The following is a 27,580-nucleotide window of genomic DNA, read 5'->3' as shown; positions in this document are numbered from 1 at the left end:
GCTGTGCTACACAGGGGTGTCCCCCACGTAGGGGAGCCCCACGTGCAAGGAGTACACCCCGTAAGGAGAGCTGCCCAGCGTGAAAAAAAGCGCAGCCTGCCTAGGAGTGGCGCCACACATACGGAGAGCTGACGCAGCAAGATGATACAGTAAAAAGAGACACAGATTCCCAGTGCTGCTGACAAGAATGCAAGTGGACACAGAAGAACACATAGCAAATGGACAGAGAGAACAGACAACTGGGGGGAGGGGAATAAATAATAATAATAAATCTTAAAACAAACGAAAAAATACAGCATGGGTGGGGAGTAGATGTGGTTCAAACCATTGAGCACCTGCTTTTCACACGGGAGGTCCCAGGTTTGGCTCCTGAAAAAAACAAGGGAAACAACAAGCAAAACAAATGAAAAAACCAACTCTGGGAAGCCAATGGGGCTCAGTGGTTGAGTGCTGGCTTCCTACATAAAAGGTCCCAGGCCCAATCCCTGGCCCCCAGGTCCTTAAAAAAAAAAACCTAAAAAAAAAAACCACCCCAGCCTTTTCACAAAGATGGCGCTGAAAGTGAAGAAGTGCCTGTCCCTCCCAAACCAAAGCCAAAGCAAAAGCTTTGAAAGCCAAGAAGGCAGTACTAAAAGGCATCCATAGCCAGAAAAAAAAGAAGACCTGCATGTCACCCACCTTCCGTTGGCCTAAGACACTGCGTCTCTGGAGACAGCCCAAATATCCTCAGAAAAACAGCCCATGAGAAACAAGCTTGACCACTCTGCCATCATCAAGTTCCCCCTGACCACTGAGTCAGCCATGAAGAAGATTGAAAAGAACAACACACTTGTGTTCAATGTGGATGCCAAGGCCAACAAGCACCAGATCAAGCAAGCTGCGAAGCTCTATGACATTGATGTGGCCAAGGTCAACACCCTGGTCAGGCCTGATGGAGAGAAGGCAAATATGTTCGACTGGCTCATGACTATGATGCTTTGGATGATGCCAACAAAACAGACCATCTAAACTGAGTCCAGCTGGCTAATTCTAAATATGCAAGTTTTTTGACCATTAAAAAAAAAAAAAAAACCCAGCATGGGCAAAACGACATTTCCTCTTTATAAAGCTGGATCCCGAGCGCCATTGAGAAATGGCTGTGTCGTCAGATTTAAGTCTTTCCCAACACCGAATGGAATTCCATCTTCAGATATAGCCAACGAAGCCATGGATCCCTTCCATGCTCGCAGTATTCTTAAGCAAATGAAAACAACCCATGATAAAGACACTCTAGCAGAAGTGAATCATGGGAAAACATTTTCATGACACAGAAACATTCTTGCTGCAATTAGCTCCTACTTCTGACCCATGTTCGCTAGCGGCCTTACAGAAAGTACTCAGAAAGAAATTCAAACAGTCAGCACTTAAGAGGAGTCAATGGATTTAATGATGAACTATGCTTATACCTCCAAAGATATTCTAACAGAAGCCAATGTTCAGGCTTTGTTCACTGCAGGTAGCATCTTCCAGATTCCTTCCATTCAAGACCAATGTGCTAAGTATATGATCAGTCATTTGGACCCACAAAATTCTATAGAGGTTTTCATCTTTGCTGATCATTATGGTGATCAGGAACTTGGACATCAATCAAAAGAAGACATTCGTAGAAAGTTTCTGTGTGTCACCAAAGAACAAGAGTTTCTCTGGTTGACAAAAGACCAACCTGTAAGTACACTAGACAGTGACGATTTAAATGTAGACCAAGAAGAGCATATTTATGAAAGCATTATAAGGTGGTCTGAACATAAACAGAATGAAAGTGCACCTCCAGAAATTTTTGCCAAATGCACACATTTTCCTCAGATGGAAGACACTTTTATAGAAAAAAACTCCACCTTAGTTTGCACAGGTTATAGCCAAAAGCTGGGTAGAATGGGACCACTCAAGGGAAGAAGATTTGGCTCAACTGATAGAACGCCCACCTACCACATGGGAGGTCCAAAGTTCAAACAAGGGCCTCATGACCCATGTGATGAGCTAGCCCATGCACAGTGCTGATGGGAGCAAGGAGTGCGGTGCCACGCAGGGGTGTCCCTTGCGTAGGGGAGTACCACGTGCAAGGAGTGCACCCTGTAAGGAGAGCCGCCCCGGGCGAAAAAAACGTAGCCTGTCCAGAGTGGCGCCGCACACACAGAGAGCTGACGCAGCAAGATGGCGCAACAAAAAAAGACACAGATTCCCGTTGCCACTAACAAGAATCTAAGTGGACACAAAAGAACACACACAGCAAATGGACACAGAGAGCAGACAATGGGGGGTGCGGGCGGGAAGGGGAGAGAAATAAAAAATCTTAAAAAAAAAAGGGAACATTCAATACTAATTGCTGTACACAGAAGTTAGGAATGACTGATTCTTAAATGATCATATGTTTTGATGCTGCCCACAAACAGGAAAGAAGCAAACAGTGCCTTGTCTAGATATAATCACAGGAAGTGTGTTTAAACTATGCAAACCACCAAATGCCCTGAGAAAAGCTGGGATGCTTATATCACCATATAATGACATTTATCCATAAGGCAGAAAATGATTTCTGGATGTACGACCATTCCATCTTGCTTCAAACTAGAATAGGCTGCAAATTGGCCTATCATTGTTGTAAAAATGTACGCAACTGGAGGTTGTGTTTACAAAAGTGATGGAGAAACTCACTAAAATCTGTAGAGTGCTATAACGGTAGAGAAGATTGTTGGACAACTGTTTATGCAATGCCTGTAGTGGCGTTTCATAATGCTGTGGAGTAAAAAGAGAAGATCTATGTTTTACAGGGAGAATTTTTCCTGGTTTATGAGCCTCAAAAAGGCTACTTGGGTTTTTTGTTTTTTTTTAACTCCCATGACTGTACCTATAATCCAGGGCTTAGCAGCTGTTTACAAGGACTCTACTACATAGCTGGAATCTGGGAAATCACCCATGTACGTTTACTGCAGAGGTTATGATACCAAACTAAATAAATGAACTCACAAGAAGGACTTTCCATGTGCTCACTTAAACTGGTCCTTTTCCAGAATAAACTCCATTTGTTTGAGCTACCCAAGTGGCCACTGGAAGAACATGTCTTCAGAACCAGTAGAAAAAAATTCTCTTTACCAATAGGTTGACACTGCTGACCGGTGGATGAAAGTGTAGGAGACCCCAGATCAGCTCTGGGACCTTGGCCGGCATTTTGAATGTGCTTTTGCTAAACTGTATCCTCAGTGTCTTCAGAAAGTTCTTTAATAAGTAGCAGGCCTTAGCAGGTTCACTAGCATCTCATATTTGAGGAAACATGTCTTATGCTACAAAGAAGTGCTGTCAGTATTTAAGAAAGCTGAGAGAGTTTTCTACACGGGAATGGGTGCTCTTAAAGATTATAGCACAGGGAGGGATTTGTTTTCATCTGATGATGCTTTCATTTCAATAAGGACAAGGAAACAAAGTGCAATTATCTGCATTTTTTTCCTGGTATAACAGTAACCATAGCATTCTAGAATTTTGTGATAGTCACTAAGATACCAGATGCACCAAGACAACTACGCACACCTATAAAAGCAGATAGGGTATTACTGGGTTCAGACATCCAAATTGGTTTGACGTGACTATTTTAAATATGGGTAATAATCTGAGACAATATTGTTAGTACTTTAACTGTGACCTCTCAACAAAGAAGAATACTAACTTAGATCCTCATTCTTAATATTTATATATGTGGGTGTATATATACATATATACACATATATTTATTTAAGTACTGTCTTCAAATGTACTGAGAATTAAATGTGTTCCGTTAAAGTAGACTGAAGGAAAAACAAATCAGACTTAGAATGAATTTTAGTCTGGTCGTTTCATGTTTCCTACGTAACTTTCAGTTAAGCTAAGGTTGTGAAGTAGGAGCTTTCTATCAATAACTTCCTTAGGTGCTAACACTGTCTCATTTCTTTAAATCCCGAAAAGGAATCCAGTTCACCAGTAGTTGGTGCTAGTATAAGTTTACTCATGTGTGTAGCTAGATTAACTTAAGTTGTCAGAGCCTATGCTTATCTTTCAAGTGGTAGAGTTAGTTTCATGGCCATAGAACCTTACCTGTTGAACTTTTATGACCTCACAAGACTTTCTACTTACAGCAAGATATGGCCAGTTATTGGTCTAACTGGACTCAGTCTTAGAAAAATTAGAAAATATCACTCAGTTTGCCTAACTAACCATTTTTTTGTCTGATCTCCTTTTCCATCCTCTACCTATCCATTCATAGGTACAATGAAAGGTCATTTATTTCTCTTCTGCACAGAGTATGATGTGAAGTTTTAACCCTATTTTTCAAATTTAGTTTTCCAAAACTTAAAATTCCTGCAGTAATTTAATTTAATGACTTTTAAGTTACATATAACAAATAAAACCTCATTTAAAAAAAATTTTTGCATTTAATAGTAATGAATATTGTTTTCCCATTGAAACTTCGTTCTAGGATAATTACTTAGCTGAAGGTGATTGAAAAGGAAAAGAGTAAGTGAATAGAACCATAGCATTATAGGTACCCAATCATTTTTCATATTTAACAGATGAATTTCTAACAATCAACTAGAAACATTAACATGAGGGACAAACCAACTCATTTTTAATCTGTAAGGCAGATATTTGGATCAGTAGCCTATTTTTTTCCTATGCTTTAGATTAATTGATAAAAGATTTAAGTATAGCCCAGTTTGTCCTTAACCAGAACACTTTTATTCTCTTAAAGAAAGCAAACTGGTATAGTCTGTATTTTAAAATCTTGTACAAATTGTAATCCTATACTGTGAAACAAATTTAAAACATTGCCTCTTTGCATAACATACCGTGTTTGTCAGAAACTTTCCAAACTGCCCGTCATAGACCTCTACAAGTAGGGAAAGTTTTCTGAAGCATAATTTAAAGTGGATAGTATTAATAGAATTAACATTTTTAGATCTAGTCTTAGAAAGCTAGATATATGGTTTTTTTAAATTGGCCTTGACAGTGTGTCTATAATCTCTTTACAAACTTAGTCAACCAATAAGCTTTATTTTCCTCCCCAGTTTTTCCCTATCTTCTATTGTTTTATTTTCATGCTGTTTGGGGGCTGTTTCTGTGAGCGTTGTGATGTTTTCTTTACAGTATTGTAGTGCTGAGAAGAAGGAAAAAAAATAGCTAACTTTTACAAGAGGTATTCTTATCATTTATTTTTGAAATCTTCATTACCTATCTAAGATTTCCTGCCACTTTTTGACAATCAATATTTATTTAGAAAAATGAACTACTTGAAAACATGACATAGAACATTGGGTTAACTATATGTATATGCTGTATGATATACAGGAATACAATATACTGCGGTTAATTCTATAGTAGATTTATTCTGTCAATCTGCACAACAGTTGATCCTTTTGTTGAAACAATTTACGTTGAGGGTATGATCTAAGTATAGTGTATCAAAGTCAAAGCTTAGGATTTGCTATGGAAATAGAATATATACTGAATTTTGTATGAACTATTTGTAAATTATTTAGCTGGGACATTTTGCCACTTTTAAAATTATTTCAGAAGAGGTCCTAGAAAATAAGATTAGTGATGTGTTTATGTTTAGATAGTTAAGGTATATTTGCATAGTATAATGAGAACACTAAAAGACACAATGGTTACTGTAGATTTAAAATAGAGTTCTGGGAGTGGATGTGGCTCAGCAGTTGTGTGCCTGCTTCCCATATGGGAGGTCCCGGATTTGGTTCCTAGTGCCTCCTGAAAAGAGAAAAACAAACAGCAAGCGAAACAAATGATAAAACCAACTCAGGGGAGCTGATGTGGCTCAGTGGTTGAGTATCGACTCCCCACCTATAAAGTCCCAGGCTCGATCCCTAGTCCCCAGACCCTAAAAAAAAAACTTGAGTTCTAACCAATGCCAGCTCACTAATTTTGTTTTTACATTTGAAGAATGTATATAGCACTTTCCTATATATTTTCTTACCATTGAAAACTGGACTTGGTATAACTGTTACAGGAAAGAAGAAATTGTATTTTTTTATTTCCCACCTCTATTGTCTGTTATCCTACAAGGCTGATGATTAAGCATCAAGCTGATTTCACTGGTGCAAGAGATAAAGTGGATGCGATCTGCAAGGAATCGGATTCTCTATGCAAAGTAATTTAAAATGGCATTCAGGGAAGTGGATTTGGCTCAACAAAGCGTCTGCCTACCACATGGGAGGTCCAGGGTTCAAACCCAAGGCCTCCTGGCCCATGTGGTGAGCTGGCCCACGCACAGTGCTGATGCGCACAAGGAGTGCCGTGCCATGCAGGGGTGTCCCCTGCTTAGGGGAGCCCCACATGCAAGGAGTATGCGCCATACACACCGAGAGCTGACACAACAAAAAGAGACACAGATTCTCGGTTCCGCTGACAAGAATACAGGCGGACACAGAAGAACACACAGCGAATAGACAGAGAGTAGACAACTGGGGGTGGGGGGGGAGAAATAAATTAAAAATAAATCTTTGAAAAATAAAATAAAAAAATAAAACGGCATTCAATGTTCAGTGCTCAGGTATGTAGTAAGTACTGTAGTTCTATGGGAGGAAGTTGTAGACATTTTGCCTTAATTGCACAATGTTTTGCATTTTTACCCAATGCCATTGTTTCTTTGTTTTATTTTATTTATTTCTTTCCCCTATCCCTTACTGTCTGCTCTCTGTGTCCATTTGCTGTGTGTTCCTTTGTGTCCGCTTGCATTGTCAGACGGTGTTGGGAAATTGCATCTTTTTTGTTGTGTCATCTTGCTGTGTCAGCTCTCCGTGTGTGCAGCACCACTCCTAGGTGGGCTGCACTTTTTTCACGTGGGACGGCTCTCCTTGCAGGGCGTACTCCTTGCGCGAGGGGCACCCCTATGCGGGGATGCCCCTGTGTGGCATGGCACTCCTTGTGCGTGGCAGCACTGTGCATGGGCCAGCTCACCACACAGGTCAGGAGACCCTGGGTATTAAACCCTTGGACCCTCCATATGATGGCAGACGCTCTATCAGTTGAGTCACATCCGCTTCCCTCTTTTTTTTTTTTTAGTAGGTACCAGGGATGATTGAACTCAGAACCTCATACAGGGAAGCAGGCACTCAACCACTGAGCTACATCCACTCCCCAATGAGAGCTAGTTTTTCATTTGTTTGTTTGTTTTTTTTAGGAAGTACCAGTGATCAAACCCAGGACCTTGTACAAAGGAAGCAGGCACTAAACCACTTGAGCTACATCCATTCCCTGCCACTGTTTCTTAAAATAAAACCTTTTCTGATTGAAACTGAAAACAAAAACAAGCACACACAAAAAAACAGAACCACAGCATGGTACTGGCATAAGGACAAACAGACCAATAGAAACTAACTGAGAGGTCACATTTATGGTCAACTGACTTTTGACATGGGAGCAAAGACCACTTAATTGGGAAAGAATATTATCTTCAACAAATGGTGCTGGCAAAACTAGATTTCCATTTGCAAAAGAATCAGGGTGGATGCTCCCTAATTTATACCATATACAAAATTCACCTCAAAGGGATCAATGACCTAAATATAAGAGCCAGAGCTATAAAAGTTCTAGAAGAAAACATAGGGAAGCATTTTCAGGACTTTGTGTTAAGCAATGGTTTTAATGGGACCTCATCAAAATTAAAACTTTTTGTGTCTCAAAGGACTTTATCATGAAAGTAAAACAACAACCTGTACAATGAGAAAAAATTTTGAAATGACATATCCATTAAGAGTTGAATATCCAAAATATATATAGAAATCTTTCAACTCAACAACCCAATTAAAAAATGGGCAACAGAGCAGATGTGGCTCAAGCAGTTGAGTACCCACCTACCACGTGTGAGGTCCCGGGTTCAGTTCCCGGTGCCTCCTGGAAAAAAACAAAAAACAAGCAAAACAAATGATAAAAATAACAACTCAGGGAAGCTGACGTGGCTCAGTGGTTCAGTGCTGGCTACCCACACATGAGGTCCTGGGTTCAATCACCAGCCCCAGGTACCTGGAAAAAAAAAAAAAAAAAAAAAAAGCCGAAAGACTTGAATAGGTATTTCTCCAAAAAAGGTAGTACACAAATAGCCAAAAAGCACATGAAAAGATGCTCAGCATTATTAGTCAATAGGGAAATGCAAATCAAAATTCAATGAAATACCATTTCATACCCACTGGAATGGTAATTATTATTTTTTTTTAATTACAAGTGCTGGAGAGGATATAGAGCAATAGAAACACTCACTCATTACTGGTAGGGAATATAAAATGGTGTAGCTGTTGTGGAAAATAACTGAGCAGTTCCTTAGAAAGTTAAGAATAGAATTACCATATGACCTGGTGTGATGGTTAAATTCTTGTGTCAAGCTGACCAGATTATTATGGTGTCCAGTTGTTTGGTCAAGCAAGCCCTGGTCTATTTATTACTGTGATGATATTTTATAGTTTTAAAATCATGAAATCCATGATTTCATACATGTTTGCATCTATGGCTGATTACATCTACAGTCAACTGAGAAGACTGCCTTCAACAATGAGAGAAGCCTCATCCAATCAGTTTGAAGGCCTTAAAAGGAAAAGTGATGATTTCAGCAGTCAGAAGGGAGAATTTTAATCGCTACTCAGTCAGTCAGCTTCTCCTGGGGAATTTACTGAAAACCTTCATTGGAGTCCCCAGTTTGCAGCCTGCCCTACAGAATCTGGACTTGCCCATCCCCACAGTTGCATAAACCAATTCAAAATGTGGTATATATACTCAGTGGAATATTATTCAACCATAAAGAGGGAAAAAGTTCGGAAATATGCGGCAACATGGATAAACCTTGAAGACATCGTGTTGGGTAAAATAAGCCAGATACAAAAGGACAAATATTGTATGATCTTGCTGATATGAAATAATTAGAATAAGAAAACTCAGAGTCAGAAACTAGAACACAGGTTACCAGGGGCTGGGGTGGAGAAAAGGAATAGGTAGTTAAGGTTTAAAAGGTACAGAGGGAAAGTGAATTTGGCTCAATGGATAGAGCATCTGCCTACCACATGGGAGGAGGGTTCAAACCAGGGCCTCCTGATTCATGTGGTGAGCTGGCCCACATGCAGTACTGATGTGCTCAAGGAGTACCATGCCACGCAGGGGTGTCCCCTGCGTAGGGGAGCCCCACACACACACAGTGTGCCCTATAAGGAAAGCTGCTCTGCATGAAAAAAGTGCAGCCTGCCCAGGAGTGGTGCCACACACATGGAGAGCTGACGCAGCAAGATGATGCAACAAAAAGAGACAGATTCCCAGTGCAGCTGACAAGAATACAAGTGGACACAGAAGAACACACAGAGAATGGACACAGAGAGCAGACAACTGGAGGAGGGGAGGGGAGGGAAATAAATAAATAAATCTAAAAACAAATAAATAAAAGGCACAGAGATTTATTTTTTAAGATTCATTCACTCATTTATTTATTTATTTTATCCCCCTTCTCCTCCCTCCTCTCCCACCCTCTGTTTTCACTGTCTATGTCCATTTGCTGTGTGATCTATATCTATTTCTCTTTCTGTCTTCTCTTCTCATCTTTCTCCTCTAGAATTCACTGAGATTCGATCCTGGGGACCTCCAATGTGGAGAAAGGTTCCCTGCTACCTGCACCACCTTGGTTCCTGGTCTCTGCTGTGCTTCACCTTGACTCTCCCCTTTGTCTCTCTTTTGTTGCATCATCTTGCTGCATGACTCACTTGCATCGGCACTGGCTCACCATGTAGGCACTTGGCTCGCCATACAGGCACCCACATGGGTACTCGGCTTGTCGCACGGGCACTCGGCTCACCCCCTGGGCACTTGGCTCACCACAAATGTACTCAGCTCTTTACACGGGCACTGGCTCACCATGCAGGCATGCTTTCTCTTCTTTTGTACCAGGAGGCCCCAGGCATCAAACCTGGGTCCTCCCATATGGTAGGTGGAGGCTTTATCACTTGAGCCACATCCGCTTTCCTCTCATGATCCTTTATATTTCTGTGGGGTCAGTTGTAACTTCACCCCTTTCATGTCTGATTTTACTTATTCGTGTATTTATTTATTTGGTTCCTGTTTGTTTGTGAATATTTTAAACTCACCTTCATATATGAAGTACAAATTGTGCCGGATAAAGAATTCTTGGCTGCCAATTTTTTTCTTGCAGTATCCTAACTGTATTATATACCACTGTCTTCTCGCCTCTACAGTTTCTGATGAGAGATCCATACTAAGTCTCACTGGGCATCCCCTGTATGCAATGGTTTGCTTCTCCCTTACTGCTCTCAGAATTTTCTCTTTATCTTTGACATCTGACATTCTGAGTAGTGTGTGTTTGAGTAGTTCTGTTTACATTTATTCCGATTGAGATATACTGTGCTTCTTGGACATTTAAGTTCATTTCTTTCATGAGAATTGGGAAATTTTCAGTCATTATTTCTTAAAATATTCTTCCTGCCCCTTTTCCCTTCTCTTCTCCTTCTGGGACTCCCATGACATGCATGCTGTTATGTTTAGTGTTATCATTCAACAACCTGAGCCCCTGCTCAACTTTTTCCATTCTTTTCTCTCTCTGTTCTTCTCTCTCTTCAACAATAGCTCTTTTGTCTTCTGTATCATTTATTCTTTCTTCTATCATTTCAAGTCTGCTGCTGTATGCTCTAATTTTTTAAAAAATCTCATCTATCATGTCATTCATGCCCATGTTCTTCTTTGTGCTTGCTTAGTGTCTTCCTGATATCCTTTTTCTCTTTAGTCATATTGTCTTTCAATTCATTAATTTGATTTTAGAAATTTGAGTGAATCTTGTTCATTACTTGTCTCAAATCTTGTGTCTCATCTGGTGCTTTGATATATTCCTTTGCTTGGGCCATATCTTCCATTTTCTTAGTATGGACTGTAATTTTTTGCTGATGTCTAGGCATCTGATGAGGATGGTGAGTTTATTCAGATGCTCAATTTAGTGGTGGGAGGCTGTATGTTACTGCTGTTCTTTGATTCTTGGTTCAACCTGCTCTGGGTCTTTAGGATTGTCCCTGTTGGTTGCTCAAACCCCAGTAATGGGTTGCAGAACTGCTTCCAAGGGCCTTGGAGAGTGAGGCTGTAGAGGCTGGAAAATGCCTCTCTTCCTTATTTACTTTTAGTTTCCTCACATGCACTTCCTTGGTCGGCCAGCAGATGGCGGTCTTCAGCCACACCAGTTCAAAGCCTTGTTGGAGTGTGTGATCTGCAACATGACAATTAATGTGATAGAGGATCCTGCCTGAAGGCTAAGAGCCTCATAATTCAAACTTTTTCAGAGGCAGTTCTCCAACCTTTGCTGGTAGCACCCTCTCTTTCCCCGAGTAGGAAATAATTCCACTTCCCTCTGCGTCCTCAACAACCAGTCCTGGTCAGTAGAGAGGGTGATTGAGAAGGTGGGATCTCCTTAGTCCAGCTGCAGGTTCCCAAGCAAACAATGGTGCAGCACCCGCAGCCTAGAAGGGCTCACAGGACACAGTAGTCAAAATCTGAGGGTCAAAAGCTGAGTCAGCCTTAGGCTGCATCCCTCTCTCCTCTCTCCTGGGGAGGTGGGTTGGTCCCTGAGGATCCTTTTGTCTGTAGCCGCCTCAAGAATTCAAAACTGTCTATAGCGGGGGGAGGGCCTGGCAACTGCATCTACAGCTTTAATTCACAGTTTTGCTGTCAAGATTCTTTTCCTCTGCCCCTCTTATTCTGGGTGGTGTCCAGCTTTCCCCTGTTGTCCTAAACCCTAGAACATTTTTTTCCCCAAGCTGTTTCTGCCTGTTCTTTAGCTATTTTTCTTTAATCAGTTTTGGTCTGTTTACAATGGTTTTCATTCTGATATAATTAATGAATCTGGTTAACATTAATCTGGATACTGAAAACTTACCCAAATTTAAGTTACAGCACTACAAGAACTGTTCTCTGCTACACAAAGCAAATTTATCTGCTTCTCTCTGACATAATTAATATCTTATTCTTTATAAAGTCATAAAGAATCAGTAGCTGCCTATTTACTGCATATCAACTGATGACAATCTTACTGAAATTTGTATTCCAAATTAAAATTTACATTATTAGCGATATTATTTTATTAGCAAATAAAGCAATATTAAAATATTCAAATCAACTTCCTATCTTCTTTGGGAGAAGAAAGGAAGTGGACAAAAGTCTTTGAAATGGCATTTCCCACTCACATTAGCCCTTTCACATAGATGGCCACATTTTCTGCTGGAAAGTCATCTTCAAAAAGCAACTATTGGGAAACGGACTTTGGCCCAGTGGTTAGGGCGTCCGTCTACCATATGGGAGGTCCGCGGTTCAAACCCCGGCCTCCTTGACCCGTGTGGAGCTGGCCATGCGCAGTGCTGATGCGCGCAAGGAGTGCCGTGCCACGCAAGGGTGTCCCCCGCGTGGGGGAGCCCCACGCGCAAGGAGTGCGCCCGTGAGGAGAGCCGCCCAGCGCGAAAAGAAAGGGCAGCCTGCCCAGGAATGGCGCCGCCCACACTTCTCGTGCCGCTGACGACAACAGAAGCGGACAAAGAAACAAGACGCAGCAAACAGACACCAAGAACAGACAAACGGGGGGGGGGGGGGGGGGGAAGGAATTAAATAAATAAATAAATCTTTAAAAAAAAAAAAAAAAAAGCAACTATTGGTTTTTGATGTTGGAGTTTTGATGGTGGACTCTGATGCTAAAGCCTTAAGCTAGAGCCCTAGGAAGAGAAGAAACCAGGAAGCCTGAACCCTCAAAGACACTGGAAGCCATCCTGCTCCAACAAGTGGAAATAGACTTTGGTGAGGGAAGTAACTTATGCTTTATGGCCTGGTATCTGTAAGTTCCTACCCCAAATAAATAACCTTTATAAAAAAAAAAAAAAAAAGGAACTTATTTTCCTCAAATTTTGAAAAAAAAAAGATCTCCCTTCCATCCAAAAATGAATAGAAAATAAAACTACATCCTCTTAACATATTATTCAAAATTACAAGTCAAAATCAAATCCATTTTCTCAGCATTTTTTGGAAAATATTTTCATAATCATTTGCTTATAGTTATTTTAAGATTTGTTCACAAAGAGTAAAAGAGATATTCACTTTCAATTCTTTTTTGTTTGTTTCCTTTTTCACAATGATCTCAGTCCCTGTAAGACCTGGCAATTTTTTTTTCACATTATACTTTCTTTTTCACTTTTTCTTTTGAAAGATGAACAATAAAATTAAAAGTTTAAAAAAGAACCTGGACTAAACAGAAATAGTGTTAATTTAGTATCCAACTGCGCAACTAAAAAGTTAACTCTCAAGTTCAGTAATTATCTCTAGTATTAATACTATTATCATCAGCAACAACAACAAGCAATAGCACCATTTATTCAGTGTGGTGGGTGGTACTTTGCACACCTTCTTTTACCTGGGGTAAATCTCAAAGCAACCTGGGCGGCAGGGTTTGTGTATGTGTATGTGTGTTTCGTTTGTTGCCATATTTTAAAAATTTCTACTCTGCCTAAAAGGAACCTGTAGGGGGCAGAGCATGATTAGACGTAGGTCTTTGGCTCCAGAGTAAAGGTTCATTCTTCTCTCTAAGGGTTGGCCAAACCCTTAGTCTTTCCTACCACAATTTTTTGTCTAATCCACAAAATAACTGTCATAGTAATAATATGTGAATTTAAGTTATAACACCTTTTAACTTTAAAAACTAAATACACTTATATTTAAAGAAAACATTTTAAATACAAGGGAAAAAAAACATGCATACACACAAACAGGCATAAATGCTGTAACCTGGGAGCTGGAGGGCAAAGACCTGAAATGCAGAACAGGAACTGGAGATACTGCTGTCCAGGGCTGGGGAGCCAAGAGTGGGCAGAATAACCATGGGACTATATGAGGGTAGGTGGACCGGGAAGTGCTAGAAGACTTGAGGGAAGGATGGGGCTCCAGCCTGGTGAGAAGATGGACCAGGGAGAAAGGTGGGAAGAGATAGGCTGAGGGCTCTGGCAGCTAAGTCGGATGTCAGCTGGGGGTTAAGGCCCAGGGCCAGGCACTGTGAGAAGAGACACTGAAGAACGAATGGGCCTAAGGAGAAAAAGGCTCCCCAGGGTGAGTTGAGAGAAGCAACAGGCCTGGGCCTCACATCCCTGTAGACCCAGAACACTGTGTCCTCTTAACATGTGCCAGTCTGCGGGAAACAGACTTTGGCCCAGTGGTTAGGGCGTCCGTGTACCATATGGGAGGTCCGCGGTTCAAACCCCGGGCCTCCTTGACCCGTGTGGAGCTGGCCATGCGCAGTGCTGATGCGCGCAAGGAGTGCCCTGCCACGCAAGGGTGTCCCCCGCGTGGGGGAGCCCCACGCGCAAGGAGTGCGCCCGTGAGGAAAGCCACCCAGCGTGAAAAAAAAAAAGTGCAGCCTGCCCAGGAATGGCGCCGCCCACACTTCCGGTACCGCTGACGACAACAGAAGCGGACAAAGAAACAAGACGCAGCAAATAGACACCAAGAACAGACAACCAGGGGAGGGGGGGAAATTAAATAAATAAATCTTTAAAAAAAAAAACAAAAAACACGTGCCAGTCTGTGTCTTACAAGAGGAGTCAACGTATCCTCCATGCATCATCTCTGCTCATCTTTGTGGGCAAAGCTTCCCTCTATGGAAAACACTGGACGAATAAACCACACTGCCTGAAACTGTGAGATCAGCTGATGAATCATGTTTACGCCTCTCCCAAAATCAGGCCCTACGTCCAGCTTCCATCGTGCATTCTGCAGGGAAGAACAATGGAGCTCACACAGAGCCACAGCTGCTGATTTAGAACCCAAGCTTTCCGAGTTTTCATGCCTTACAAGCTCAAGAAACCATCCAGACCAAAAGCACTAAAGTGTGCCTGAGTCTTACCTTGTGTAATGAATATCCTGACTCAAATATAATAGGTGGAAGCAAGAGGAGGAAAAACATATTTGGGCGAAACATTTCTTCTTCCTGTAATATAAAATGGGTATTTTCAAAGGTACAGAATTTATGTAATTAAGAAATGAATTTATCAATGACGAGCCAAAGTCATTCTTCTTTCAGGGCCTGGCCCAGTGAAAATGTACAGTGTTTAAATGCCTTCATGATAATAAAACCAAAAAGGGAGAGGATGTGACTGAAGCAGTTGAGTGCCTGCTCCCACATGGGAGGTCTTGGGTTTGTTTCCCGATGCCTCCTAAAGAGAAACAAAAACAGGGAAGTGGATTTGGCTCAACTGATAGAGCGTCTGCCTAACACATGGGAGGTCCAGGGTTCAAATCCAGGGCCTCCTGACCCATGTGGTGAGCTGGCCCATGCGCAGTACTGATGTGTGCAAGGCATGCCCTGCAACGTAGGAGTGTCCCCTGCCATAGGGGAGGCCCATGCTCAAAGAGTACACCCTGTAAGGAGAGCCGCCCCACGCAAAAAAAAGTGCAACCTGCCCAGGAGTGGCACCACACACACGGAGAGCTGTTGCAGCAAGATGACGCAATGAAAAGAGACACAGATTCCCAGTGCCGCTGACAAGAATGCAAGCAGACACAGAAGAACACACAGAGAATGGACACAGAGCAGTTGGGGTAGGGGGAGGATAATAAAAAACAAAAACAAAACAACAACAAACAAATGAAAAAAACAACTCAAGAGAGCTGATGTGGCCCTGTGGCTCAGTAGTTGTGCACCAGCCTCCAACATACAAGGTCACAGGTTCAATCCTCAGTCCCAGAACCTAAAACAAAACAAAACAAAACAAACAAACAAACAAAAAACACGCAGTAGGCAGAAGGTGAGACAAATAAATTTTAAAACATAAACAAGCTATTTTAAAAGGTGAATGGGGGAAACGGACTTGGCCCAGTGGTTAGGGCGTCCGTCTACCATAGGGGAGGTCCGCGGTTCAAACCCCAGGCCTCCTTGACCCGTGTGGAGCTGGCCCATGCGCAGCGCTGATGCGCGCAAGGAGTGCCCTGCCACGCAGGGGTGTCCCCCGCATAGGGGAGCCCCACGTGCAAGGAGTGCGCCCATAAGGAGAGCCGCCCAGCGCAAAAGAAAGTGCAGCCTGCCCAGGAATGGCGCCGCCCACACTTCCCATGCCGCTGACGACAACAGAAGCGGACAAAGAAACAAATCGCAGCAAATAAACACAGAGAACAAGACAACCGGGGGGTGGGGGGGATATTAAATAAATAAATCTTTAAAAAAAAAAGGTGAATGGTAAAAAAAAAGCAGAATGAACTGCTTCCAAACACAGTTGTATGCTTTTAGTGCTCTAGTAAGAAAGAAAATCAATTTTGATAAGAGAAAATATTTCAATTCAGATAGAATACTTTCAAAAAAAAGTGCACAGATTGGAATCCTCCAGGTAAAAGGTAATGGTAAGCTCTAAAATCATATACTTAGAGGAAGAGTAAACTACACATTTTCAAAATAGCTCTTAGCCCCCACATGAAACTGAGCTCCAACAGGGCAGAGATTTTTGCCTGTTGTGTTCACTACTGTATAATCAGTGCAAACCATAGGTGCTCAATAAATATTTAGTGTGTGAAAAACAAAACAAAAATAGCCCCTATCTTCCCTCTGCCTGTCAAAGACAATTCTGTAATTTTCCTAAATCTGACTGTGATGAAATATTCCCCACCTGATGCCCTAGCCACTTGCGACGTGGCTACAAAGTGAGCCCCTGAATCTGTGCTTTTGGATTCAAACATTAGTGACGTTACGAAAGGTGTTCCTAAAATACAGCCATCTTTGGGAAATGAAACAATGATCACTTCATTTTCTATATTAATGTAGCTCTTTAATTGTTAGTGGGATTTGAGGAAAATACATATTGGTCCTCAAACCCCCCAAATGACTGTATGTAATACACAGGCTATTTAATAGTGCAAAATCAGGTCCTTTTTCATATGAAAATTTCTATGCCACAATCTTGACAGTCTGATTTCTTGTCAAAATTCCCTATTCAAAAGAATAACTAAATGTATTCTCACAAACATACAGCTGTTACCATAAAGTCTAAAATAAAATTCAAAAAAAGTCTTAAAATAGAAGCAAATGGTTTCTTAAAATAACTGCATGCACAACCAGCACATGACTCAGACTGGGAACATAAGGAAAGGAATGGGCTGATCTCTGTTCTGTGGGACAACCTTTTCTCAGGATCTGGAATGTGGGGCCCTGGACAGATCTTTCTGGAGTTTCAAAAGCTAAACCTCCCCAGGGAAAATGGAGAACCCACCTTACAGAGAGTAGTATTATGGAAAGGTCTCAGGTTCTTTCAAGGATGTTTCCCCCAAAATGATCAGAGGTGATTTCGGATGGTACTTGAACAATATGTGTTAAATACCACTGGCCACACATATTGAGAAAGTTAGTCCCTTTGAATTATTTTTCAATCCCAAGTAATTCAAAGACAGCTCAGCTGGTGGGTGCTAGCATGTCTAATGTGCTCTCCAATGTGCTGATCTCCCTTTTTTGACAGAAAGCAGGCTTGGGCTCAGAGGCTTCAACGGGCATCTAGACTACTTGTTTTTATCATATTTATTTAAGCAATATTGATTTCTGACTTAAAATAGAATTGTAATGTTCCCTTTTAAATAAATGGACATAGAAATGGAGTGTTAAAAAAAAACATGAAAAAGAAAAAAAACAGACAAAACCAAAAAGAACATAGAAAATAAATTGTATATAAATCAAAAAGCAAGTTGATTACGCATATGAAAGGACCATAAGGACTGTTTGGAAACAGAACTTCTCGGAAAGAAAATAAGACCAAGCTCCTGCATTGTTTTTATCTCCCATTGTTCCCCAGCACCCAGGTCCCACCTCCTCCTCTAAGAAGCCTATCCAGACTATTCCAGCCTCATAATCTTGCCTTTTTCTGAGGTCAAAATACTGATCGGAGATGAATGGATAAACAAAACGTGGTGTATACATACAATGCATTATTACTCAGCTGTAAGAAGGAATGAAGTATTGACACGTGAAAACACAGATGAATCTTGAAGACCTTACGTTGAGTGAAACTAAATCAGTCACTAAAGGACAAATATGGCATGATCTCACTGGTATGAACGAAGCATATTGAGCAGACTCACAAAGGTCTGGAAGATAGGTTACTAGGAGATAGAAAGGAAGTACAGAATGTTGAGCCAATGCACAATCTGGGCAGAATCTATGATAAGGGGGATGGGGGTGGTTTGGCAGTGGATGGGGGTAATAGTGGTATAGTGAAAGGAGTGGGGTTGCCAGTGCTGGAGTGTGAGTCTGAGTGGGGGTGGGGGGATAGGCTGGGCTATACAGAGTTGGGGGGAGGGATGGAGGCAGGAACAGGTAAACTCTGGGGAGGTTGAGGACTGTGGTTGAGAATACAACTGTGGGAGCATTCTTCTGGCAACTAGGGCAGGAGAGGGTCAATGGAGCAGGGAGTCGGTGAGGGGGACGGGCAGGGTAAGTTGAAGCTGGGACATGCCTCTGTGGAATATGAATGCGTTCATGTGGTCATAGGGTGTTATCTCATTGGGTGGAGACCCAAACGATAACCAATAAAATATTAAATTCCCATCCTAGGGAAGCAGATGTGGCTCAAGCAATTGAGCTCCCACCTACCACATAAGCTCTCTTGAGTTGTTTTTTTCATTTGTTTGCTTCTAGGAGGCACTGGGTTTGTTCCCAGTGCCTCCTAGAAGCAAGGCATGCAAACAACAAGGAGGTGGGGAGAAATAAATAAAATAAACATTAAAAAAAAAAGAATGCAGCAAACCTTTAAAAAAAAATTCCAATCCTAGGGAATCCTACTAGGGAGTCAAATAGAGTGGCAAAAATCTCTAGAGTACATAGGCAGTGCCTAACAAAAGAAAACAAACCAATACACCAAGCCCTCAATATTACTGTTTGTACTTACGAATCCTATTCTTGTAAAATTTAAACTTAGCCTAATAACATCTATTGCCTAAGAGTTACTTCCTGGGGATATGTAGCTCAAGTGGTCAAGTGACTAGGGAATGGATATAGCTTAGTGGTTGAGTACCTGCTTCCCATGTACGAGGTTCTGGGTTCAATCCCCGGTACCTCCAAAAAAAAAAAAAAAAGAGTTACCTCCTGAAAACCTCCTTGTTACTCAAGTGTGGCCTCTCTCGCTCTCTTTAAACTCACTACCTCCCCCTACCCTCCGTGGGACATGACCCCTGGGAATGAGCCTCCCTGGCACTGAGAGATTAATAACAACTGCCAACCAGAGATGCATTTGGAAGAAAGACCTTGACCAAAAGGGGAAACATTAAACAAAAAAGAGTTTTTACAGGTAAGAATTTTTAAAGTGAGTTGGGAGGTCATTCCAGAGGTTATGTATATGCACGTGTCAGGCAGATCTCACTAACTGTCACAGTGACCAAAGCCTCAAGCAGGGGTGCTCCTGAGGGCTCTAGAGGTATCCAAAAAGCAAATCAAGCATCCAGTACCCATGTGAATTCTAAGCCCTCACTTGACATAGGTGTGCAATGGACACAACCAATCCAGTGTCCACAGAGGAAATGTGAAATGGGTGTGGGAACGGTAGCCATGGGGGCTGCTGGGTGTGGGGAACAGGAGGAAGAGATGAGATGTGGAGGCGTTTTCGGGACGTGGAGTTGTCCTGGATAGTGCTTCACGGACAATTACGGGACACTGTAGATCCCCCCAGGGCCCACTGGATGGAACGTGAGAGAGTCTGGGCTATGATGTGGACCATTGACTATGGGGTGCAGTGATGCTCAGAGATGAACTTACCAGGTGCAATGGATGTATCACGATGATGGGAGAGAGTGTTGCTGTGGGGGGAGTGGGGGGCGGGGGCGGTGGGGTTGAATGGGACCTCATATATTTTTTTTAATGTAATTAAAAAATAATAATAATAAATAAATATTAAAAAAAAAAAAAAGCAAATCAACATTCTTGGTAGGCTTTACCTTGGAATATATGATAACCTATTTCCCCAATGTAACAGAGTTAGACTCATTTATAATTTCCCTACACATGATTCTTCTACTCCTTTTATTTGAACCTATAATTAGCATTATACCCATTAAATATATGTCCAGAGACCTAAATCTTCATTCTGTTCATATGCTGGTTGAGCCCTGAATCTCAGCAGAGTTGCAGCCAACACCTACTCTCCAGTTCATTGTACTCGCCCAGGACAACTAACAAAAATGATGATGGACAAACCCCATCCAAAAAAGCAAAGAGTTTGGGAAGTGGATGTGGTTCAAGCAAGTGAGCTCCCTCCTACCACATGGGAGATTCCAGGTTTGGTTCCCGGTGCCTCCCGGAAAAGATGAGCAAGACAGCAAGCTGGCATGACAGGCAGATACAGTGAGCTGATGCAACAAGATGATGCAACAAGGAGACACAAAGAGGAAAGACAATGAGAGACACAACAAAGCAGGGAGCGGAGGTGGCTCAAGTGATTGAGCACTTCTCTCCCATATGGGAGGTCCCAGGTTTGGTTCTCGGTGCCTCCTAAAGAGAAGACGAGCAGACACAGACAGCACACAGTGAATGGACACAGAGAGCATACAGTGAGTGCAAAACAACAAGGGGGGGGGTATAAATAAATATATATTTTTTAATGGCAAAGAATATCTACAACTGCAAGCAAAACAGTTTCTTCCAACTGCCCCATAAGATCTAAGCACTCTCTCAATTTGAAGCAGAGCAGGCATCACCATCCCAAAGTCCTCCAGGTTGAGGAATGAACAAACATTAAGGGGGGAATGCAGCCAATAGTGTAGACATTATTGTTGAAGTAATGGAAGAACTTGTAACATTGATATAAAGATAATGGTTACCAGAGGTTCTGAGGGGAGGGGAAGGGAGGAATAGGTAGAATGTAGGGTGTTGGAACTGTTCTGCATGATAGTTCTTTTTTTTCATGATATTTCAATGATGGATACATTTTGTCAAAACCTATAAAAATATAGGTGCAAAGTATAAACCATTGTGTAAACTACCAACCATGGTTAGTAGCATTGCTTCAATACGTGTTGATCAATTGTAACAAATATATCACACTAATTTAAGGTGTTATTAATAGGGGAAAATGTGAGAGGTGGAGGGGGTGGGGTATATGAGAATGCCCCATAGTTTCCATGTAACTTTTCTGTAATCTGAAACCTCTTTAAAAATAAAGTTAAAGAAAAATATCGTTGCCTGGATGGTTCTTTTGGATCTTAATCACATCCCTCACCCAACCTGGTTTCAATTGTCTGTCCTTTTGAATATATTACTCTCATTTTAATTAAAAAAGTAACATCTGGGAAGTGGATTTGGCTCAACTGATAGAGCGCCTGTCTACCACATGGGAGGTCCAAGGCTCAAACCCAGGGCCTCCTTGACCTGTGTGGTGAACTGGCCCACATGCAGTGCTGATGTGCGCAAGGAGAGCCGTGCCACACAGGGGTGTCCCCCACATAGGGGAGCCCCACGTGCAAGGAGTGCGCCCCATAAGGAGAGCTGCCCCGGGTGAAAAAAGCGCAGCCTGTCCAGGAGTGGTGCCGCACACACGGACAGCTGATGCAGCAAAATGACGCAACAAAAAAAAGACATAGATTCCTGGTACCACTGACAAGAATCCAAGTGGACACAGAAGAACACACACACAGCGAATGGACACAGAGAGCAGACAATTGGGGGGAGGGGAAGGGGAGAGAAATAAATAAAAAATAAATCTTTAAAAAAAAAAGTAACATCCATTAAAAGTTTTGTTAATGCATAGTGGTGATGACAGCACAAAATTGTGAATATAATTTATACCACTCAATTGTATACTTGGAAGTGCTTAAAATGGGATGATACCACAACAAATTTTTTTAAAAAGTAATATCCATTGAAAACTAAATTCAATGACACTGAAACATATAAAACTAAAAGTGAAAGACAACCTCCCATCCTCCTACTCCCACACAGAATTACCAGAAGAGCAACCACAACCTAGAGCTTGCTGATGGCTGCTAGTCAGGTGAGTCTACTGTTAACAGAACTGCTTTTTCAAGAGAAGCTAGAATTTCAGATTTTTATGTGAAATTGCCAGCATTTTACATGGATTATTTTTTCATTGTAAACACTACAGAGCAAACAAAACAGGTTAGCAGGAAGTATCTACCCATCATGCTCTGTCTAGACTAGGGGATAGAGAGTTTCTGGTCTGCAACCCATGCCCTAGAATGAGCCACTCTGAGGTTAAGTGTAACCAAATTACAGGAAAGCAGAGATACTTCACACATTTGTAAGGAAAGGGTTAAGTTTAATTCTTACATAAAGGGGAAGCCAGAGCTAGCTCTGCAGTAGGAGGAGGGAAGGAAAGGGGTTCTAGTGGCTTCCATGCCAAGAATTTGAAAAGTGGCACCAAGGTGAGGGCAGGGCCAAAGCAAGGGCAGCCAATGGTGAAAAGCAGGGGCGGGCCAGAGCGAGGGCAACCAATGGTGAGTGAGGGTGGGGCCAACAGCAAAAGTGGCGCTGAATTTGAAAAGCGGCACCAGGAGTGAAGCGGTGCCAAGGCTGCCCAGCCCGCCAGAATGTAGGGAACACAGGAGCGGCGGATCAGAGCAGGAGCAGGGTAACTTAGACCTCTCAGAGAGGCTGTAACCCCTGAAGTACCCAATGAATGGGGAACAGGGGAGGGACCTACGTGTGAGGTTTAGGGTATAAATATCATTGTTTCTTCCTGTTTGGAGCACCGGCCATTTTATCCGGGCCGTGGGTCTATTCTTGAAAGATCATTAATAAAATTATTTTCTCCTCCACAATATTGGGTGAACTTTTTTTCTCTTATAGGTGCAGCTTTCTTTCTAACATATTGTGCTTCAGTGGGTCCTGCCCAGTCCTTCACCCATACCCCCCCAGATGAGAGGACCCCTATAAATATGAGGAGCTCAATACACACTCTGAGAATTCATTTAATGCATAGAATACTTCCTTAATATTATTTACAACAGGTTCAAATTGTGTTTTACGTAGAACTATGAGGCTTGTTTTGCAAATTTTACATTCTCAGTTTCAAGTAGTACCTGGGAGCTGAACAAAAGTAGGAGGGGATCAAATGTGATAAATTTTAACTGCAATTCTATAATTTTTTCTGAAAAGGGCCTTAAAAACAAGTTCTGTGGGAAATAGATATGGCTCAGTCAATTGAGCTTCCATCTACCATACAGGCGGTCCAAGGTTCTAAGCCCAGAGTCTCCTGGTGAGGGCGAGCTGGCCCACACGGAGTGCTGGCCCATGCAGGAATGCAGCCCTGTGCAGGAGAGTTGCCCTGCATGGGAATGCTGCCTCGCGTGGGAAAAGATGCCCCACGCACTAGTGCTGGCCAACGCAGAGAGATGGCGCAGCAAGATGACGCAACAAGAGACACAAAGGAGAGAAAATAAAGGAAACACAGCAGAACAGAGGAGCTAAGATGGCGTAAGAAAGTGATCGCTTCTCTCCCACTCTGGAAGGTCCCAGGATCAGTTCCCAGAGCCACCTAATGACAATGCAAGCAAAGAAGAACACACAGTGAAAGGACACAGAGAGCAGACAACAGGGGGTGGGGGACAGGGATGGGAAAGGGGGGAGAAATAAATAAAAATAAATCTTAAAAAAAAACAAAACAAAAATGACTTCTACTTTTTCCCATCCACAAAAGCAATTTTTGGACCTCTCCCTACTCAATATGGATGCTCAAATTTGAGTGTCAATTAGTCCTCCACAAGATGATACACTCTAATAACCACTGTATAAACACTAAGATACGTACATCAACAAATAGAAGGTGAAGCAGATGTGGCTCAGCTGACAGAGCATCCATCTACCATATGGAGGATCCAGGGTTCGATCTCCAGGGCCTCCTGACCTGTGTGGTAAGTTGGCCTATGCACAGTCCTGCCGCACACAAGGAGTGCTGTGCCACACAGGGGCGCCCATGTGTAGGGGTGCCCCATGCACAAGGAGTGCGCCCCACAAGGAGAGCCGCCCCGCGTGAAAAAAGTGCAGCCTGCCCAGGAGTGGTGCTTCATACATGGAGAGCTGACGTAGCAAGATGACACAACAAAAAAGAGATGCGGCTTCCCAGTGCCACCGGATAATGCAAGCGGACGCACACAGCAAATGGACACAGAGAGTAGACAACAAGGGGGAAGGGGAGAGAAATAAATAAAATAAATCTTAAAAAAACACAAAAACACACAAATAGAGGGAAGCGGATGTGGCTCAGGTAATTGAGCTTCTGCCTACCAGATGGGAGGTCCTGGGTTCAGTTCCCAGTGCCTCCTAAAGAAGACAGCGATTTGGCGTGGCAGGCTGGCATGGCAAGTTGATGCAACAAGAGACACAAGAGGAAAAACAGAATGAGAGACACAAAAGAGCAGGGAGTGGAGGTTCCCAGTGCCTCCTAAAGAAGAGAAGCAAGACAGCAAGCTGACGTGAAAGGCAGGGGCAGCAAGATGATGCAACAAGATGACACAACAAGAGACACAAAAAGAAAAACACAATGAGAGAGACAACAAAGCTGGGAAAGGAGGTGACTGAGGCTATTAGGTGCCTCCTTTCCATATTAGAGGTGCTGGGTCTGGCTTCCCGTGCCTCCTAAAGAAACAAGGAAGATGAACAGATGGAGCAAGAGCAAACAACGAGGAAATGGGGGAAAATAAATAAATAAAATCTTTAAAAACAAAAACAAATGGAGGACAGTATGGTCTGGTGGAGAAAATATTGAATATACAGGACCAGAGGGTGTGAATACAAGACCCAACTCAACGACTCTCTGGTTCTGTGACTTTGGACACATCCATCCTCTCTGAGGTCAGTTTCTTCACCTGTTCAGGTGAATGGATAAACAACATGGTACATCCATACAATGGAATATTATCCAACAATAAAACGAAATTAGCTATCCCATGTGCAAAAGAGTATACCCTGTATTTATATGAAGTTCAAGAACAGGTAATACTAATTGATGGTTGACAGATCTCAGAATAGTGGTTAAGTGTGAGGTAACCTTCTAGGATGCTGGAAATGTTTCATAGCTTGATCTGGATTCAGCACAGTATAAGATGTATGTATATCATCATATTATACCTTAATAAGGAAGTATTTTTAAAAATTGCAGGCAAGAAAGAAAAGAGCTATCTAGCCATGAAAACACATGGAGGAATCTTAAAGGCATATTGTGATATGAAAGAAATCATTCTAAAAAGGCTACATGCTGTATGATTTCAACTTTATGACATTTTGGGGAGCGAATGTAGCTCAAGTGATTAAACACCTGCTTCCCATGTACAAGGTTCAATCCTTGGTATCTCCTAAAAAAATAAAACAAACAACAAACAAAAAAACCCAATTCTTATTAGGGAGCAGATGTAGCTCAGTGGTTTAGCACCTGCTTCCTACGTATGAGGTCCTCAGTTCAATCCCTGGTACCTCTCAAAAAAAAAAACAAACAACAAGCCAACTCTATGACATTCTGAAAAGGCAAAACTATAGAGAAAGTAAAAAGCAATGATTGCCAGGGATTAGAGGGAAGGAAGAGGGATGACAAGATGAAGCACAGGGCATTTTAGGGCAGTAAATTCTGTATGATGTTGTAATGGTAGATACATGACATTGTGCATTTGTCAAAACCCACAGAATTACACAACACAAAGAGTGAACCCTAATATAAACTATTAGGGTTACTAATAATCAATACTGGTTTATCATTTTTAATAAAGGAACCACAGTAATGCAAAGTGTTAATAATACGGGAAACTGTATGCAGAGAAGGGTGGCACGTGTACCTTCTGCACAATTTTTCTGTAAATCTAAAACTTTAAAAAAAAACAGATAATGATAATACCTGATCAATCTACATCACGTGCTTGTCATGAGGACAACATGAGCTAAAGCATATAAAGTATTCCGTAAGCTCTATACTAGTGGATGAATATGCTTTATTATCCTCAGCTGTCAGAATGGAATTGGGAGCAATAAATATTAATGTTTAATGCTGATTAAATTCTCTACCCCCTCCCATCATAAAGTGGATTAGTCTAGGATGATAAAATGCAAATAAATGACAACAAAACACAACATTCAATGTGTCCATGTTCACGTGAAACTGTGAGATTTATGCTTTTTCAAGAAGCTCAGATATAAAGATATCAACCTAAATATAATAAAATGTTAAATAATTAATGAGACAATAGAAATAATTCTGTTGATGGTTAGGTAAAGACAAAAAAAAGCCAACATAACCATTAGTATTATTAAAATTAAGAGCAACCAGGAGCGGATATGGCTCAAGTGATTGAGCTCCTGCCTCCCACACGGGAGATCCTGGGATCAGTTCCAGTGCCTCCTGGAAAAAAACAACAACAAGCAAAACAAATTAAAAAACCAACTCAGGGAAGTTGTTGTGGCTCAGTGGTTGAGTTCTGGCTTCCCAAGTACAAGGTCTTGGGTTCAATCCCTGCCCCCAATCCTCAAAAAATAAATAATAAGAGCAACCAATAAAAACTGTAATTACATTAAAAAAGAAATGGGCAAACCTACCTTCCAATTTGCCAGTTTTTTAAACTCTATGATTTTTATAACTGCTCCCATAAGAATACCTAGAAGAGAAAATGTGAAGTTTAACATAGATTTAAAATATGAGAATGATTACCGAAGTTTATTATTCTAGAGAAACTGAGTATGATTCATTATGCCTTAAAATGGCTTTTATGGAGTTCTGCAATTTTTATGTCTAAAAACAAGAATGGAAATTAGTATGAAGTTTTATGAGTCACATGCGCATCTCACTTGCATCCCAGGTAATTATATTCTAATGAATTCTACAAAAACGTGGAGGAAGAAAAAGCTTTACAAAGTAAGACTCGAGGACAGTCTGGCTGGCATGAAAGACTTAATACCTGTCATTTTTGCTACATTCACTCATTTTCAATATGGAATGGCAGAAAACTTAAAAGCTACGTTTGCCTTGTACTGCTTATACCTATGATTTTCAAAAAAGAATCCAAGAAGCACTTTCTCAGACTCAGATGGCAGCTCTATGTAGAATATTTAGTTAGAGACACAAACAAAATGCTGAAAATAACCTAAAGTGAAAACTTCGTGAAATTCCTGGAACAAAACCGACCATCTAAGCTCAGGCATGTTTCCATAAAGCTGACAGGCTCATTGCTCTCTCATATAGTACCTACCAAAAATACTTCTCAAAGAAGCATCATGGGTACAATTTATGATCGCTCTGTTACTCACTAGATAAATTATTCTTAAGCTTTTTGGCTCATTAGAATCACCATGGGAGCTTTTTATAAAATAAAGCCATCTGAGTAGAACTCCAGACCTGCTAAATTACAACCTATGGCAGGAGGTGGTATGAAGTAAGCCTGAAGACCACTGCCATAGATACTTCAAGATGAAGACTTACCTTTCCCCTATCCATCAACAACCTAATGACAAAGAAATATATCTTACTGGGCAGGGAGATATATACTAGAACGTAGAAGCTTACTGGGAAAAGGACCTATACTGCACCTCAAC

General features: G+C 41.6%; 1 protein-coding gene and 2 pseudogenes across 2 annotated transcripts in view; 2 read left to right on the top strand and 1 right to left on the bottom strand.

Moving 5' to 3' along the window:
- SLC9A8 (solute carrier family 9 member A8) overlaps positions 1-27,580 on the bottom strand; it is a 99,777-nt gene that overhangs the window by 53,489 nt on the left and 18,708 nt on the right. Inside the window, exons 4-5 of one of the 2 annotated variants that reach the window (XM_058287219.2) lie at positions 26,588-26,646; positions 14,930-15,013 (exon numbers count right to left, since the gene is read on the bottom strand). In XM_058287219.2, coding sequence (XP_058143202.1) covers positions 14,930-15,013; positions 26,588-26,646 — 143 coding nt within the window. The remainder of the gene's footprint in view (positions 1-14,929; positions 15,014-26,587; positions 26,647-27,580) is intronic. The other variant, XM_058287220.2, reaches the window with a different exon arrangement.
- On the top strand, positions 1,094-2,115 carry LOC139437568 (kelch repeat and BTB domain-containing protein 8 pseudogene; annotated as a pseudogene).
- LOC139437504 (kelch repeat and BTB domain-containing protein 8 pseudogene) lies at positions 2,337-3,255 on the top strand (annotated as a pseudogene).

The sequence above is a fragment of the Dasypus novemcinctus genome, chromosome 24, assembly GCF_030445035.2.
Source record: "Dasypus novemcinctus isolate mDasNov1 chromosome 24, mDasNov1.1.hap2, whole genome shotgun sequence".
NCBI lineage: Eukaryota > Metazoa > Chordata > Mammalia > Cingulata > Dasypodidae > Dasypus > Dasypus novemcinctus.
This window is presented reverse-complemented; position numbering and strand designations above follow the sequence as displayed.